Genomic DNA, 19,749 nt, shown 5'->3' on the forward strand with positions numbered 1-19,749 from the left:
GCGTTCCTCTCTTTCGACGAACGTCAGCCGGTCTGAAGTTTAATCGATCCCGACGATCCTTCTTCCCGCTTACTCGTTATAAATCGTCCTACAACGCGGACCCGCAGATTTTCTAAGGCACTGCTGAAACTCAAAATGGCGGACACGTTGCGAGATATCGTTGTCGAGGGGAAAAAATTTTTCATATATAATTATATATAGAATATGTTCATATATATATATATATATATATATATATATAATTGTATATGATTATATACAAGCAACTGTATATCATCGCTTCATATATAATTATATATTTTATATTTTATATTTTTATATTTTTTATACGACACCTTATATATAATTGTGTATATTTGTATATTATTATTGTACATATTGAAATACTCTACGAATATATTTGCCTGAAAATAAGTATATACAGGTATTTGGGTGGGAATGCAAAAGATCTGGAAAACAAATCTGGTACAAAATCTTCAAAATGACAGATTCGGCAGTGAGAAATATCGAAATTCAATACAGCAATTATTTTCGTCGCTTAAGAATAACGAAACGGGACGAGTAATATTTGAGTAAGCTTAATATTTGAAATATCTCCTATTCTTGTATTTATTCTTGTTATATCTTCCATTGCCATATCTATTGTCACTCCAAATGATTGATCTGATTTCAGATTCGTATTCAGTGACCCCAAAATTGTATATACTTATTTTGAGATACCTATTTAATGTCGTAGAACTTCAATATCAGTGGTAACCATATTATCATATTGTCCATTTTGAATTTTAGTTGTATCTTATAAAATTTACAGGTCTTCGTTGTAGAAAGATTTCAAACGAATAAAATGACAAAAGAAAATCGTGTCGAAATCGATTAGACGTTAGACCGGCGGCTGATTTCTGTCCGAAAACAATATGCCTTTCTTCCCAGGTGTGCATCGTCGCCGAAAAATCGAGAAACCCGAGAAACTGAAACGGCGGGAAAACGCGAAGGTAGCAGCACGTGGCGTCGCGAGGAGAAAAGATTCGGTCTTGCGGGCCGAGTCGCGCGCGAATACGTGTAATATTTACACGGCGAATCTCGTTTTCGTCTCCCTTTTTTCTCTCTCCGGCGCTGCTTTCCGCTGGAACTCCTGCTGCGAAAGCACTTTTGATTAAAAACTCGACGGAGCAGCGAAAGAGCAAGTGAGCGAGCGAGCAACGCGTCGGCGGGCGAGGGAGGGAGGGAGGGAGAAGAGAAATCGCCTAATGGGTAATTCATTCTCGGGGAGGAACAAACGACGAAAGTCGCGGAAAAATATTCGAGTGGCCAACGATCCCGAGGATCTACGGGGAACGTTTGACCGGGAGGGAGAGAGAGAGAGAGAGAGAGAGAGAGTAGCTCCGCGCTGGGCTCCCGTTCTGCTCCTCTCGCGATTCGATCCTCTTAGGGTCGTCGGAGTCGAATCACAAATCCCGTCGGCGAGATTCGTTCTTTCTATGTGATTACTTTAGACCGGTGCGCAGCGGTCCCTCCGAGTCGTAACTCTCCGCTGTCGCGATGTTGATCGAGTGTCCGCGATAAACGACGTCGAGTTAATCGTAAGAAGAAAATTTTCGATGTTGATGATCGAGCGTCTGCCATCGGCGCCGCGCTTTAACCCCTTGGATGCCCTCGCTCGCGCGAGGTTGTTCGATATTAATTTTCTATGTCGCTCTGAACGTACGTCGAGAAAGAGAGAGAGAGAGAGAGAGAGAGATTGTGTGTGTGTGTATTATAGGAAGCGTATAACGCGAAGCGCTTAGAAAAAAGAACATTCCGAAGGGAATGACGCGATGATAATCGATCACGTCGTGCGGTTTTCACATGGATTTCGATCCCCGCACGTCGAAAGAATCACCGTGGCTTAATATTAACGTCTTAATAACGCGCTTAACGAGCTTCATTAATATTAACGAGCTTGGACGCGCGCTCTTCTACCTCGTGACCGTAGGAAAAAAGCAATTGGTCCCGTACTTGCGAGATGATCGGAACGAAAATCCTTTCGACGAGAACGCCGATACATATACATACACGCATACAGGGTGTTTCTAAAGTCCTTCGGCAAATTTGTGGATCCTTCACATTACAATAACCGAGGATGCTCGCGTGAACTTGTGTCCGAAGATGCGTGGAATGAAAGGTATCATTGAAGGATCAGATTCGACGACGAAATTTGGAACTGACGGAAACCTGACCGATATGAAAATCGCAGTCCGAAAGTCCTGCGGAGAGCTACGGAAGGTTTCGCAAACGTCAAAAATATAAAAATTGGGGCACGACGGTTCATGATCCGACGGGTCGTTGTCTGCACTCAATCAGACAGAGAATACTATGAACATTTCTTATGAACCGTAATTTCCCAGACAGCATAGTGTCCAAAATCGAGTCATAAGAAGTCTCAAAGACTGGGTTAATATTGATCATATTTTGTCAGTTAATTTGACTGTTGATTTTAGTTTCTCAACGATTACTTTCGTTGCGTGGATCTTCAGACGTAATAATAAGTTTGCGCGCACTTGATCGCTTTATCGGCGCGGAAAATTCCCTCTAGAAGCCCGTCAAGGAAATTTTGGAACACCCTGTATACACACATGCACGCGCAGAAAATTTTTGCTGAATAATGCAGCATGCTGATAGCATGGTTTATTATCCTGACTGTATTGCGCGACTAGGATACACTCATACGGAAGCGAAAATTTATACATGACAGCGAAAAAATAATTTGATCGGATATATTTTTTTAACTTGACAATATAAATTCACCACACGGGAGAGGAAGTATCAGGAAAGTGACAAATGTTTCGTACTAATATGTACATTTTCGACGCTGAAGCTATTTGTTACTTTTAATGCCGGTGTGGGAACGAGTTTTATCTCGGGAAGTAACCATCGTGAAACGTATAGTACCACCTGTGTAGACGGGGAGTTTCTGTGAGAACAGCAGAAAGACGAGATATTCGTTGCTTTGTGGCGTGAATAGACCAATGGTATCTGGGCAGCTTTGTGCAATTGTAATCGCGTCGTTCGTATTTCGTACAGTAGAGTCCTAGATACAAGTGGAGAAGCGTGTTATTGGGTCCGATAGATCGAAAGTCGCCGTCTTATTTGCATGTTGGAGCAAGCGGGCTTCCAGCAGCCGCGTACTATTTGCAGTAAACGACGAGTAAGGGAGATAAGTTAGTTGCTAAAAGTTTCTTAAATTAGTCCCTGGAAGTCTTTGAAAATAAGAATACTTCGAGTGAGAATTTTTCTCATAATCTAGCACGTCATAAAAGGGTTTTAGTTAGTCATGATATACTGAAATTATGTAACAGGAATATTATAACTTACCGGTACATCATATATATGCGCTCTTAGTCGCGGTAGCTGAGCAAAATGGCGCCATTATCATGATGTGATTCAGACTGCCGATGAAACCGATTTTCTCATAACGCTTCTCCATTTGTATATATTATCTCTATCGTACAGCTTTATTCTCTGCTTTCTGAATTTCCCATGCTGCCTTGAGATGATTTCGACGTATATCCTAGCCGGGCAAGATTACTGTGGCACGCAAGACCTCATTAATGCAGTCCCACATTCCCTAGATATAGTGACACCGGAAACTTTCAATTACGCAAAAAAAGAAAACCGAATTACATTTTCGCATCGTAACTGCGGGTTACTCGGTAAATCGGCAACGGCGCTCCAACATAGCGGTCAAAATTATAGATGTGTCGTACTACTGATATAATACCGGTATCGATATTTTTCTTTCGATATTCGTGTTCACATCAGTACTACCACTATGTTTCGATATCTGTTTTTAAATTTTCCACCCAGTCGACATTCAAGATACGTACTTTTGCTTCGCGAAAATTAGTGTGACACGCAACTGTCGATCGGACACCCGCATCGATATATTAGTATCGATACTTTCATGATATCACAACATCCCTAATGAAAATATTCAGAAATGATGCACCCGACCGGATACTTGCGATGTCACTGGGAAATGGGGCTGCATTAATTCTCGAGTCTTGTGTATTTTCTTCAGCTATTTCTTCGAATGCATATTCTTTGTGTGTTCTTGAGGAGTCCCGTGTATTTTTCCGGATGGTTGCATCTTCGGGAAAAATTCTCCGCGTGTTCACGCCTTCGGGAGGAATTCTCCAACGTTCGTTAACTCAAGACGAGCAACGCAATCGTGGGCAACGGCGTGGGCATAACGCGCGAACGTAAGGGCGCGCTCGCGCCGAGCGCGCAATCACGACGGATCTTCTCTCGCGTACGAACGACGGGATTATTCGCGCGGCATCCAAAGTGTTAAATCACGTTAATTAGTCGAGGAGACAGAGGAGCCGCTCGAGCAGTTAGCGATCGCGTCTCAAGATCGATCGTCCACCTAATTCACTACTGCCAGGACTTGAAGAGGAAGCTCGACGAGAGGAGGCCGACGAGGGTCGCCCATCCGACGAGGAGATCGAGTGCGCCCCTCCTGGTGCCGGTCGCGCCGCCGTTCACGCAAGTTTCCCGAATGCTGACGATCTTCAGGCCGCGGCGTCCCAGCAGATTGTGAACGCCTCGTTTGTCGCTCTTCTGCAGGGTGTGCTCCCGCGCCAATAGCAGCGAGTAGAGCTGACTGTTGGGAGGCCGGGAACAGAAAGTCAACACCATGTCCGAGGCCACGGCCTTCATTACGTGCACGGTGCCCACGAACTGGTTGTATTGCTTCTCCGCCAGAGTACCTGCCAATTAAATCAGCAGCTGGTTAAAGAACGCGATATACCAATGACTCGTGCGGTGTGGAACCTCCCCGGCAAATTCTGCCCGCTTTTCGCTTTTCCGTGCCGGTCCTCCGCTTCGTCGAGCGGAATCTCGCGCGCGGGCGGAAGCTTGTACAAGTAAACGGAAATAAACGTGTCGTCGGCGAGCCGGCGACGACGCGTTTATCTCCATTTTGACCGAGTGCTTTTCGCGTTCTTCTTCTGTTATGATCTTGCAGTTTTATTTACCCAAACACCGAAGAGAGAGAGGGAGTTTGCAAAAGCACCGAGCACGTTTCCCAAAATTGCGAAAATCATTTTCGCAAATCGTTACGCTCACAATATAACAGCTGTTTCGTTCTCATAAGCCGTGCATACATATTCGTGTATTTTATAAAATACAAAAAAAAAAGGGGGGAGACATTGGTAACTGGCTTATGAGAACGAAACAATTGTTTAAGAGCGCAACAACTTGCAAAAAATAATTTTTGCAATTTAGGAAAATGTTTTAGCGTACGTGTATATATAGATTCCTATACAAAATGGACATTTGGATTTTATTAATATAAATATTTTCGTTTCTCATTTACGTGCTGTTACGTCGTTATTTATTTCAGTGCGGCTTAACCCGATTTTTTCGTTTGTGCTTTTACGTTTTAAAGAAGGGGGGAAGGGGGGGAAGGAGAGGGTGATACGTTGTAAGCTTATACGACGGACTCCTCCGAGTTATACGACGGACTCCTCCGAGTCGAGTTAATCTTCTTACGGTATTTGTAAAACGATCAAATAGCCTCGACGAGTACGAGTGTAACGATAAAAGCTGATGCGAGTGGCACGAAATTAAAAAGAAACCCGAGCGTTTTCTCTAGAAATTCTCGTGGCGAGTAACAAATAGCGCGCGATACCATTGTATTTTAGTATCATTTATCACCGTGCCCGGCACTTTTATCCGAACGCATTTAATGGACTAAGTCGCTGCTTTGACAAATGTAAGTTTCAACCACTTCGCCGGACCCTCCACCCTCCACGCAGCACAAAGCCCAAGCCGTGCGAGGAAACGTGTGTTTAATCTACGCAAAATAACTAATGGCTTCTGACCGGGATAGTAGATCGTTCGGGACCCCGTTTTTCGTCGTGTTATCATCTCTTTCTTTTATACGACGGTCGAAATCCCACATAGGAAATTTCTTGGGATCCGGCCCGATTTTCTACATAAATTTATAGACTCTGCTTAGAAAAACTATGAAAAATCGGGTTAGAAGAGTAATGTTCCAAACACGTGATTCTAAATGGGAAACTCCAAAATGAATTCCGTTTGATTTGTCAAACATTTACCGGAGGATCTATTTTCCATTTTATATTAGAATTGAATAAAATATATCAGACACTGAATGTATAATTATAAATATTTAAAAAGTGCAAATGTTTAAAGTTTTAATTTTTTTTTCAATTTTATTGAATTCAATAGTTGGTACAATAAAGGAGCGTTCTCCTCTCTCTACGTATGTAATTCCATTAAAATGTATATCGATTTTATCTATTAAAGAAAAAGAAATAAATTTCCACGATATTTCTGCCTCGATTGTAGAGAATATTTGAAATAACAATGGGATTTCCAGTTGATGTCTCAATGAGATGCTCTATTTTAGAGCCAATTTGATGCTGAATACAGTCTATGCCTCTGGAAAAATCTCACAAAGAAAGTATTTTAAGATCTAATCGGGATCTTACTCAATGTAATTTCATAAAAATGTACATTGAAAAAAAAGTTTGGTAACAATTATAAAACATTTAGTGGAATAGTTTCGACTAAGTGATTTAATTGCAGTAATCAAACCATTTAGTTGCACGGTACGTGTAAATTATTTAGTTAGTGTAACCAAATCATTTAGTCGAAACTATTTCACTAAACGTTCCATAATCGTCACCAAACTGTTTCTTCAGTGTATCGATTTCACCTGCTAAAAGAAACATTTCCACGAAATATTCCTGCTACAATTGTAGACAGAAAATCCACGTTTTAATCCATGTTTTAATTTTATATAAAAATAAATTCACGATTCGGATAAAAATGGAATTCCCAACTGGGAGGAATAATCAATATTCGGGCGAATCTGGGCGTTCTCGAATTGAGAATCAATCCAAGGGGGATCTGGAAAGATGTCCGCGCGGAAATTCCCATGCGGGATGTCCCTCCTCGCGTGAGATTAGCTCGGCTTGGTAGAAATCAATCGGGATCGCGTCGATCCTGCCGGACGATTTCGCTCGTTCGCGCGATTCGCCGCGATCGCCCGTGGAAACGCGAAAGACGGGTGTGTGGGAGCGGGCCGTACCATGGAAATGTGTAATATCACGCCTCATTACATAGTTGAGAAAGCACTTAACGTTATGAAGGGAAATATACGGAGACGAGACAGCGGGAGCACGTGTACGATCTACGTGCGCGATGCGCAACGATCGCGAACACGACGCGCGTATGCCTTCTATATTCACGGCCCGCCATCGCCGCGTCGGATGTCGGAGATATTTCAACGGGGATGGCACTTTAATACCTTTTAGCATTTAGAAGCAGCCGCGCGTTTTCGAATCGACTCGTACACGGGAGCGCTCCACTACCGCGGGCCGGCTCGATTTTTCCCGGCGAACTTCGAACATCGGAGGATTGCGATCCGACGACCTTTTTACCCCGTGAAAGAACGCGACGGAGGGTCGCGAGAGACGGCTCTCCGCGTGTGTGTGCGCGCGTACCGGGAGAGTATCGTCTCTCTCTCGACAGCCGCAAATTACGTTGCACGAAGATTACGAATTCCATCGCGAAAAACTGCCGGCGGATCTTCCTTTTTAGTGTCGAAAGTACGGCAGCTGCACCCTGATGAGATTCCCGGCCGAAGTCGGGGGAAGTTAAATTTGGTGAGAGGAAGATGTCGGACGAAAGTTTCCATTCCGCCGTCTATAAAACGGCAAAAACATTTTCGCGGCGAGTCACGGGAGTCGCGCTCTCCAGAGCGCGCTTCCGATTCGCGGAGCGGCTAATCTACGGAATTGATTTAACTTTCCGTAATAAAGTCGCTTATATACGTCGTGTCGATGAAGAAGGAGCGAGCGTCAATCGCGCTTACGCGCCATTTTGCCTCGCGTACACGTGCGCTCACGTACACCCGGTATATGTGTTTCAATACACTTTCGGCTCTTTTTTTTTCTCTCTCTCTCTCTCTCTCTCTCCCGATGCAGTTCCTGCGGAACGCAGCCGATGCCCAATGAAAGAGAACTTGTCCTCCCGGAATTATTCAAAAACAAGTTGCCCCATTGGACACATTGGCTGCGCTCCGAACTGTGTCGGGGGGGGGGGGGGGGTTTAAACNTACAGTCGGCGTAACGCGCATATATCGTGTGCCATTTCCGCGATCGAGTCACACGATATTTAGCCTTACACGTGTAAGGTAGAAGCCGTTACAACTGGCGCAGGGTCGCGAGTAATTAATAACTATTTTAATTAGTCACCGTGTATAATTGACGATTAGCATCAGCCAGAATCCAACTGAAGACGGTTTAACTGGCAATCGATTTCAACAGGTTCAATCGGAGATCGTTCAATTGATGATCGATTTCAACCGGTTCAATTGAAGATCGTTTCACTGACGACTAATTACAACGAGTTTAATTCAGTTTAATTAAAGATCTTTGAATTGATGTTTGGTTCCAACGAATTTAATCAAAGGTTTGATTTCACGCCGTTTGATTGTGATGATTAATTCAACGAATTCAATTAAAGATTGCATAATTAATGATCGACTTCAACGAATTCAATTAAGTATCATTCACTTGGTGATTAATATGAGCGAGGGAGATCAAAGGTTGTTTTTTCTCGGAAATTACAATTCTCTTCGTACACCGAAGGAAGAGTTTGGCAACGATTGCCAAAAATTTATGGCCGGTTGTTCTACCTGCGAATTTATGTATAGAATAAATATCCGGAGAACTTTCCCGTCCGGAAATAAACTACAAGAATACGAAAAAATTATTGCTATATTATTGTTTTTCAATATTTTTCTTCAATAGCATACCGATCATTCCTTCGTATTCTTGTAGTTTATTTCCACACTGGAGCGTTCTTCAAACATTTATCTATTAGGTAAATTTATCCGAAGGCGGAAACAACAATCAGCTCTTAATAAAGCAGTTTCAGCTAAATGATTTGGTTACGGTGACCAAATTATTTAGTTGCACAATACGTGAAATTAATTTGGCTGGAGTAATCAAATAATTTTAGTTGCACTTATTGGTTTAGTCGCACTAACCAAATAATTTAATTACGTAAATAATTATATAAATAATTTAGTTCAACCAGACGATTTGGTTACGATAACCAAATCATTTAATTACACGTATCATGTTATTAAATGACTTGGTTATTTTAACCAAAATATTTCGTCAGAACTATTTCAGATCTTTGGTAATTATTATCGAATCTTATTTTCAATGCACGCTATAATTATCCTTCCCTATCGTTCACGGTGGTCTTAGCCGTGTGGAGGAATCACCAAGTGTAGCATCGTCAGTTTTTATTAATCTGCAAGCTCCCTCCTCCCTCCCCCCACTAAAATAACCGCAAACTATCCTCAAGAGCGTCAAATTAACATGAAATTTTCGATTCGGGCTTGTCGCGTGTATAATCTGAATAAATTATACCGTTCGAATTTTCAATCTATTTTGCTGTCCCGCTTCCTCTGCTGCATTGTAAAATTAAAGATTCAACTCGGTAATATAATTACCGCCGGTACAATACTTTCTTCGCGGAATTGCCACGCCATGGAATATTATTACGGAAGCTCAGATATCGTTTTCGGTTTTCGCTTTTTGGTTTTCGGTATAGTTACGCTCCGGTAAGCGGGCTGAAACGAGCTCCTCGGACGAAAGAGAAAGAGAGAGAGAGAGAGAGAGAGAGAGAGAGAGAGAGAGAAAGATAGAGAAAAGCCTCGGTCCGTATTACATCTTCGTCCGCTCGCGGCCTTGTACGGATTCCGCACTCGCTGCTGGCTGGCGGCGGAGAATAGAAGAGGACAATCCACGGAGCGGAGTGGCTGTCGGGGGCTGCAGGGACGGACGGAGGGACGGACAGGGACTCGCGGAGTCGGCCGGAAAGAAATGAAAAGGAGCAGGCGGTCGTGAGACTTTTGAAAAATTATTTTCCGCGTCGTCGGCCGCGCTCCTCCGCCGCGGTTCCTCGGCGACGAATTTTCCGGATTCCCTGTCATTTTCCGACAGCCGGCGTTCGTAATTGGATGCCTTCAGACCGGCTTACGAAGTCGAGGATCCGGCTGACGGTTAACCAATAATCACACGGACGATTCCGCGAATTCATTAAGATCGTTATCCGGCCGCGCCCCGGGATTTAATTACCGAGCGAGTCGCGAGTCTGACGTTGATGTTGATACGCGATGTTCGCCCCGTCTTGGTATCGCGTTCCGCTGACAATGAGAGAACGCGCCGCGACGTCGGCGAAGGTGTAACGATTCGGAAGCGGCGCCGTGATTGAGATTTCATCCTGACGCGCTGACTGATTTTTCCTCGGAAGCTCTCGCGACGCGGAGAGACGCTGGTTAGCTTCGGCTCCCGTGGATTCGTCTCCGGCGTTCCGCGGACTTTTCAGCCCGCTCCGTCAGGCCGAGGAGCAATCTGAGTCCCTCCTCGGTAGGTGTTAGTCACGGTTTCGTCTAACCAGGTAATATGATACGCGTTAACGCTGTCTCTGGGCACAGTGGTATCGGAAATTTCGAATTAGGCGTAACATTTCGGAATTATTCGCGCATCATGACCGCTGCTTCGCAGCATCTTCGCCGGTTCACGGAATAGTCACAGGTCATGATGCACGGAGATGACACGCCTATCTCGAAATGTCCGATATCGCCATGCCTAGAAAATGGGACAGCGTTAATGCGCACACAGTATTGTACCGGTATTTTTCAGGTATGGCCGGTCGCAAAAAGGTTGCAACGGTTTCTTTTTTCCATAGATTTCGCTACGCATCTCCGGTAGAGAAACGTGTCTCCTGGGAATTTCTAAAAAAGAAGAAATTCTCCTACTGGACACGAGATGCGTGTCGAAACTTATCTGTGGTAAAAAAAAGTATTGCAATCCTTTCGTGAGTATCCATACAGCAAAATTACAGAGATATCTGGAGGATATCTGGATGTCTGAATATCTGATTGTCGAGATATCACGGAGATATCTGAAAGATGTCGGTGAGATTTCCAAGAAAAGATGTGATATATCGAGTAAAGATGTCTTAAGTGGAATTTGTTAGGTGGAATTTAAAATTCCAGGCATATCTGATTATATCTCTGATATATTTTACCGTAGATAACCGTACATTAAAGTCCATATACGCCCGTAAACAACGATTGTCTTGTCCCCTCCTCCTAAACTAAGTGAAAAAAGCACAAAAGATGCTAATCATATTCTAACTAAAGAAATCGTCTCGTGAAGCCCGTATTAGAGCGTACTGGAAATTTAGCATTGTGAATTAATCAGATAGAAATCAGAATTCGATGAAACAGTTTCGATTTTGCCTCGTGTTATTCCGATTGGCCAATTTTCAATCGCCTAATTTGGCTGTTACACGAACATCCTTAGAACAGATTAGACCAGGATGGACATCTTTTGGACTTGCTTCGCTAAATCTATGCAAAGACGAATCACACGGATGTACGCCCGATCATTCCTTAGACGTGACATCGGAAATTTCCAATCAGACGTGTCTGAATATTCCGGCGTCACGATTGTCGATGAATCGGCAACGACGCCCTAAAGCAGCTGATCTGTCACCACTTGTTAGTTTGACAATTTTACGTTTATTCAGACTGATTGGACATTTTCGGTGTGATTACGCCCAGGATAACCGAGCATGCGATTAATTTCAGATATCGCCGTCATCATTGATTTTTCCAACGGTAACAAGTAACGAGTCGAATGTATCGCAGACTTGTAACTATTTACTCGTTACTACTTTCCGATTGCCGGGTAAATCCGCGAGTGCAGTAATACAGTCGGCGTCAGAAGGGAAATTACACGATTTTCAGCTTTACACATAAGGCAAAATCCGTAATTAACCCTTTGAGTACTGAATTATTTGAAGATTTTTATGCCCATGGGACGGATTTAATTTGTCGCTATATGGATTAATATGTAAAAGTAATACATTTTATGCCCAAGTAAGCAGATGACGAGTCTCACTCGTCAAATGTACCCAAAGGGTTAAAGACATTATATAATCTTATATGACATTAAGACGTTATATAACCCCATGAGTTATGCATGAACGCTGAAAATCGTGTAATTTTCCGTCTGGAGAACGGAGAGACAACATACATGACGCTGACTGTATATATGCCGATATAGAAACACCCGGCTTATACTGTTAGCAATACAGTAGTAATCCTCCCTGGACGAGTGAATGTTAACCAATTAGAAGGGAGAGGGAGGGAGGTGGTGATACTTCATCATTTACGTAGATTTCGCGAAGCGTCGTTGTACGTGTTAAGAGCAGCAGAGCGTGAAATCGCCCGGCATATCGGGAGTAATCGCTCGTTGACCTCGCGTTTAGGATTCACGCAAGTTTCATCGATCGATTCTTGAGCGCTCGATCGACTTGTTCCGGCGGCCTAACGGCACGTCCCTAATGCCGATGCAACCTCCGTCTCTGCGATCTACTCGGCTGAATCGTTAATCCAATTTACTTTGCCAGTTTCTCCAACTTTCGACTATCCCGCAAGCGCGGCATGATCGGTTACTTAGACCGACTTATGATAACCACCCTGGAAAGAACTTTGAACTCCCACCGCGCCCAAGTTCGCAAGCTTTCGGTATATTTGTTTCCCCGCCGTCGACACGGGAGCATTTTTACACGCGAAGCGGCAATTTACCTCGTGTCAATAAAACGCGCGAAGAGTCAATAAAACTCTCCGGAAGGACTCGTTCGTTGAATCTTCCGCGCCGATTTATTTCTCTCTCTCTCTCTCTCTCTCTCTTCCTCCCTCTCCCTTCTTACTTTACTTGCTTCTCGCGAGTCATAATTGTTTTCGTGATTTCAACGCAGAGGCTGAAAATCCTGCGATTGTTCCCTATTATGCGTGGCGAAGCGTTCATGAAATTATAACTGAAGGAAGCTTTATCACGTTTCCCCCCGTGTAACTTTTTCACTTTACGAGAGGGAGGAACGCGGAGGACAGATAATTCAAATTTACCGTGTGGCTTATCCGAGTTAGCTGCTGGCCGATGTATTTCTTTGGATATAGAGAGCGGATCAATAAAATCCAGAACGTGCGTGAGAATGAGAGAGAGAGAGAGAGAGAGAGAGAGAGTGTGTGTGTGTGTGGCGATGCGACGCGCAGCAACGCAACACGCTTTCATTGCAATTTGAGACAAATTGAAAAATTCCTTCGCTGCGAGAGCCGAGTTTTAATTCTACTCACGGCAAACCGGCAGTGGCGGGTGCCATTCAGTGTAAAAACAGTTATGAATCGCGCGTTGAAATTGTTGCTACCGTTTCCACGGGGAAATTCCCGTCCTCGTTCTCTCTCGTTGCTGCACCCTCCTCGAAAAGCACCCGTCTCTTCGTCCTTTAAAATAGACACTTGGGGGAACATCGATCGCACAGGCGTGACGATTCGCGAGCGAGAATGGTTGAAAAATTCAGAACCTTTAACGCCTTTATCACGAAGGAGTTTCCAACTCGCTTCCATCTGTATAACGCAAAAAATCAATCGCGACGAGCGCGTAAGTCGTCTTATATATAATTGAGATCGCCGGAGGTTCCGTCCCGTGGAACTTATCGCAGAGAAAAAAGACGGCGAAAGATTCGATGAAGGTACGAGGAGGTAAATCGTGTCCGTGTGTTCTCCCGTCGATTTTTCCGGAGGAAGTTGTAATAATCTCGGTCGGGAACTGTTATCCTAATTATCATACCACGGACGCCTGCGAAAACTGATCTCAAGTATCCGTGCTAATTTTCGACGAATATAATTAAAATGTAAATGGACGGTAGTTTGAGATGCGTAAGGTGTAAAGGGAAATGCCGATCTCTAAGGAGATACTTTGCCATGAGTCGTTTCTTTTAGAAATCTCCAATATTATCATATCGCATTATCGTATACTGAGAGAAAAAATATGAAAAAAATAAAAAAATAATGTCTGTCCGGTGGTACTAATAATACATTTCCTTAAATTTAAATTCTTTCATTTAAGTAGGATAAACAATTACATTCATGCAAAGCTATAGATTTGAGAAAATGTATATTTTCTCATTTGAAAAAATGTTTTCTCAGTATAAAAATATGTATATTGGTGCAAATAAATATATTATTAATATTCACCGAATAAATATTTTCTCTCTCAGTATACCTAATTATCATATCGCGGAAAACCACCAGGGCCGATTTGGGATATTCGTGTAGATTTCCGACGAACAAACTAAAACGTATAAACAGACGATATTGTAAGATAAAAAATAAGATGAAATATCATACTGTAAGAAGAGATGCTTTGTCATAAGCTATTTTTTTGTTGATTTCCGGTATTACCATATCTGGTATTATCGTACCTAATTATCATAATGTAGAAGACCACAAGAACCGATCTCGACTATCCCAGGTCGATATTTTGGCCGTAGGTCAAACCTTTAATTCTACTACATAGCAGAAGCTAAGACATCAAAATAAATTCTAATAATATAATTTACGTTTACTAAATTATGAGAACAAATTGAGAACATTAAATATCCGTTTTCGTTATTTTAGAAATATTTCGAATATTCATATGAATTTAATAATCAAAATATCGAGAGCATTTATAGCTTCAAAGTAGCATTAAAATTAAATTTGTAGAATTAAAGGTTCAAGAAAGAGAAGTTATCAAGTGTAATATCGTCAAAGTAGGTTTTTATTAGTCTGCATTAAGAAAAATATTATTCTACTATTGGGAAAAACGATTATTCACTTCACTTTTCGTCTTTTAAATATTCTTTCAAGAAGTTTTCTTGATAATAATTTTAAACTATAATTGTAACAAATTTGAGAAAAGTTTATTATCACGTACTCAAAAGAAAAATTTAATCTCTTTTCAAGAATATTATAAATTTTGTGGAAGGAAAGATAAATTTGGTTAATTTAATTTGAATAGGCAAACCGAAGTTCGTTTTAATTTATTATTCTGGATTGAACTACTAAACTACGAAATATTGATACAAGTATAACATTTACTTGAATGTAATATATATTTTTCTGTGTGTGTATAAGCCATCTGAGTAAAACGTAGGCTATCTTTAGGAGGGTTAAAGTACCATCGAGATTTCGATCCGTAATTTCCGACGAGCATAATTAAAACGTAAGTAACGGACGATTCGTTCGAGATAACGTAAAGGTTGGAGAGAAATACCGTTCTGCAAGGAGGTGCTTTGCCATAAGCCGCTTCTTTTGGAAATCTCCGGTATTCGGAAGTTGTACTCCAGATTGCCAGCCTCTTCGGTCCACAGCAGTTTTAAAGAAGAATGATCCAGCGACTTCAGCTTCACGATCGGACATGAATCGACAACGTACGAGCTGCCCCCCGGCTTCGTCAGGTCCGCCCTGTGCTCCAAGATTTCCACGACGTACCACTTGCCCATTATCTGTAACGAGACATTTTCCCATAAGATCAGCCGATCATGGCGAGTCGATAGAGAGTATATTCGCGAATCGATAGAGCCGGGATACAAGGGTCATCCTCCTATATTCGTATTTTGTCGGGCGGCAAAACGCACTCACGTCGCGGAATCAAAGACGCCGGTTCCGGGCGCGGAGCGAAGAAAACGCGAGCTGGAGAATCGACCGGCGAGATAATCCGGCAAGTTTGGCGCGGAGTTAGGTAGGTATAGATAATTCCGTGAGGAGCTTAAAGCAAATTACGGGCGATTTATTGGCGGGGCGGCGGTTGGTGATTAAGTCCGGGGAAATAATATTGGACGGGCGCGCCGAACAACCGCCGAATCCCGAAGGGCTCGCTATATGAGATTTTAATTCCTCCGCTCTCGATCCCGCCGATTTTGTAGATACATCTTTGTGAAGGGTTTTGCTAATCGGATCTGATCGTGTCATGGGCGATATCGTCGGTTTTCGTCCGAAAGAGATCGTAAATTCCGAATTTCAATTTCGGAATATAATAAGGATAATAATAATAATTTGTGAATAATAGTAATTTATTAACGAAAAACTCTTTAACATACACAGGGGAAAAATTTCTAGAATCAAGTAAATATAGTTACCAATTATACCTTTTATCAAGTAATGTTTTTATAAATTTCAGTATATTTAAGTATATTTTATACAATAGCTTGTAGTATAAATATTTAGGAAAGAAAACTGGAGCTAATTGGTTGAAAGGATAAGGCAGAATTGATTATTTCTAACAGGTTATAGAATCGAACAAGTAAGGATTTCATCTTTGACGTATTTCATATTTGACATCTCTGCTTGTTCGATTCTATAATTTGTTAGAAAATAGCAGAATAATCAATTTGCCGACTTACTCCTTCAGCCAATTAGCCCCTACTTGATCGCAATAATATCTTAAGTTGTAAATGAATTATCGAATGTTATTGAATAAGTATTAAAATGGTATTTTAAATTTAAGAAATTATTTACTAGGAATTATGTAATATTTCTTTACAATTGAAGAAACCTGGTAGTTTTGAATTTAGATTTTTCTGCCAAGTAAATATTTTCTAAAAATAAGTTCTGATATTCTCAATATTATGAATCTAATACTTATCACAATTGTTTTAACGTATACAAATAAATCTCTACTCATACGAGGGAAATGTCATATTGTATATAGTCAATTATATTTCTATTTTTAATAAATATCTGCCAAGAAGTATTGGAGTAAGAATTTTACTAGAATTAAGTAAATATTACTTGAACGGCAACACTTTTTCTTTCAATGTACACAACAGAGTTAACATTCATAATAACACAGGCGGACAGACAGAAACTGCCGAAAAACGAAAATTTATACATACACAGTGAAAAATTTTGTGTGAATAACGGTCCGTTGAAATTTTCCTGTTACATTAACATGGGGATATGTTAAAAAGTACACAAATATATGTTAACATATTCATCTTGTTAACATATTACATTTTAACATATTCACTTTGTTAAAGTAACAAAAATGTCGGTGAACCGTTATACGCAAAATTTACATAAAATGTTTTACCGTATGATACTTAAAAACTAGGAGATCCTACAAATCAAATAAGTAATATAAATAATAAACGATATGAAAGCAATAATAAGAACGTTGTGTAAAGTGGAATAACGCGTACGCAGTATCGAGACTTATAAAATCGCAAGTGTAACAGGAAAAAAAATGGTTAAATCGAAAAACGAGGAAAGGACGCGTGGAAGAGACGCGGCTCGTTTAGTTTTTCCATCGAGTGGACGTCGAGGTGGTTGCGAGTGTTGCGTACGTGTGCATAGCTCACCTTTATTACGCCGGAAAACCGCCGTGAATCATTATTGTCGACGTGTAGGCGATACCGAGCACTACGGCACGTCGCGCGAGGTCGGGGGATAAAAATTAACGAGATAATAAATATGGTCTTTGTCAAACGAGTCGCGAAAAAAAAAAAACTTTCAATTACTATTCCGCGGGAATCACATCGCGGACAAACAATTGCGCTCGCGGCTTTTCGCCGGGAATTGCGTACTTTTTTTGCAACAAACGTTTCAATTGCGTGTATCAATTCGATATGAACAGTGGCCGTGACTAAATGTCAATGGTTACATGACGGCGAAACATTTTCACGTGTACAACCTTTTGAAACTCGAGGGCGAAAACCCCGCGAAAGCGCGCGAGTGTGTGCGCGTAGCGGAGGGGAGAGGAATGTGTCGGTGTGTGTATGCGTGTGCGTGAGATAACAAATTTCTATTCTTAACGTAATTCCCGCCCGGTTCTTCACTCAAGCACGGAATCTTAATGTGACTCTAAATCATCGAGATATCTGGAGTCGAAAGTTTCACAGACGTGAAACAGAAGAAGAAAAAAATGAATCGGGGAAACTCGCCGCCGAGGGGAGAGAGATTCGTCTTAATTTCGTGGAAAATTGAAAAGTGAACGATTACAACGTTACGGGCGGTGAGAGGAGCTTCGATGTCCAATAAATGAATTTCCCCGAGTTTCTTTTCGCCGTTGCGTGCGAGTTTCATCAATGCAATACACGCGGGCCCGCACACACCCACCCGATCGCGTTGAAATTCAAGGGAAGTTTAATCACCGCCGCTCAAAAAAGAGATAAGACTGTAAGACTGAGCGCGTTCAGGCCGGATAGCCCGCATCATCATCGCCCGCCCGGTCCCTTAATTTAAATCGCTAACAATAGGTAGATAAACGCGCGAGCCTTCGAGTTACCTTCATTCAAGTTGCAAAAGTAGTTTGAAAAGTTTAATCGACGCTCGGCGGCGGAGCGACCATTATTACACGTAACGCGATTACACGTCCCCTTGGACACTTCCGATTAGTCATTAAATTACGACGAAAGCCTGAAGCCGCTCTCGCACCGTCCCTGCTCCCGGAGAAGGTCCGTGAAATATGACAGTCGCGTGTAACGACACGGACCGCGCGCTGCAGTCCGATTTTATTCCCCGCGATAAATCTACGCTTTAACCCCATAAGTAGGCGCGTGACTTTCTTTTTATGTAACTGCTCGTGCGGGGGCCAATTTCACCTACATTTTAATTCATCGGTATTTTAGGGGTAAACAAAATTTTGCACTTTTATCTATAAGTGATTATAAGTTGAGACACGTTTTAAAGATGAAATAATAATTTTTAAGCATGAGAAATGTAAAAAAAAGTCCATGTTCTCTTTAATATTTCTTCACATGATATATTCAGACGGTGAACGTGTAAGTTTGCAAAGTACGCAGCAAACAAACATTTGACGTGATCGAATAAATTTGAATAATTATTGCACTTTTAAGGTACAAGCATATAGAATACACGAATATATCACTTAAATAATGATATTTGTATTTACCTGCGAAGCTAGCGTGTTAAAAGAACTGTAAACGTATAGTTAAGGCCACCACTGACTATAATATTACAGTAGTAATTACTATAATAAATTGTTCAATCAGCCACAATTCGCGTTACTGAGAAAGCTATAAAAATAAAGCTGGCGCCGAAAGTGACTATAAATTATAGTTAAATTATAGCAACGGCAATTATTCCTTTCTCTTAGTGCGGGAAAGGAAGAAAACTGTGGAAGGAAGATACCGAAGGCGTTAGCGTCGCAAACAAAGACGAAGCGGAGAAACATTCGTTTGTTCATGCGTCCGGGTCAATTTGACCCCGGCGCCGTTTACTTACGCTTCGGGCTAAGTTCGTCTCGCTTTCGTGCTGAAAGCATCATTCCATCCTCCTTCAGCGTATAAAGCAGAAATGAAGATAAAACGGTCCTTTCGGCGTGAAAGCGTGCGAAAAATATTTAAGGATCGGTCGAATTAACCGCCCGTACGTTGACACGGGCGCTTTAACTTTCCGCGAGCAATTGTCGCATGCCGGTTGCCGATTAACTCGATGCCGATGCCGCATAAATCCGCGGGTTATAATTACAAGCCGAATAATACACGCGCGCTTTGTCGGCCGGCGGCGGTGCGGCGCGACAGTCGGCAAAATTGCCGGCGAATAAACCGGCGTGTCGCGCGCGCGCGCGAAAATAAATTTTCGTTTATTAGACACACCAGCGAGCGTGGCCGCCGAGTACAAACGCGCGCTCGTGACTTATGCATTCGCTATCGTAACGAGAACGTCAGCACTCGCTCGGGAGTATTGCAGTAATTAGTAGCGAAGCGTACATTACCGTACGTGTTCGCCGTCCCTAATAGTAGGTAATTCCGAAAATAAAAACGGAAAAGGGGGAAAAAGAACGGTGGAGATGTAGGGGGGGG

At 42.1% G+C, this 19,749-nt stretch overlaps 1 protein-coding gene across 1 annotated transcript in view; it reads right to left on the reverse strand.

Moving 5' to 3' along the window:
* Nucleotides 1–341: 341 nt before the first annotated feature.
* LOC106742983 overlaps nucleotides 342–19,749 on the reverse strand; it is an 81,965-nt gene continuing 62,557 nt past the window's right edge. The window contains exons 2-3 of the mRNA XM_014616406.1: nucleotides 15,198–15,429; nucleotides 342–4,748 (exon numbers count right to left, since the gene is read on the reverse strand). Coding sequence (XP_014471892.1) covers nucleotides 4,414–4,748; nucleotides 15,198–15,429 — 567 coding nt within the window. The 3' untranslated portion in view covers nucleotides 342–4,413. The remainder of the gene's footprint in view (nucleotides 4,749–15,197; nucleotides 15,430–19,749) is intronic.

Source organism: Dinoponera quadriceps, unplaced genomic scaffold (genome assembly GCF_001313825.1).
Source record: "Dinoponera quadriceps isolate SergipeBrazil2010 unplaced genomic scaffold, ASM131382v1 scaffold3, whole genome shotgun sequence".
Lineage (NCBI taxonomy): Eukaryota > Metazoa > Arthropoda > Insecta > Hymenoptera > Formicidae > Dinoponera > Dinoponera quadriceps.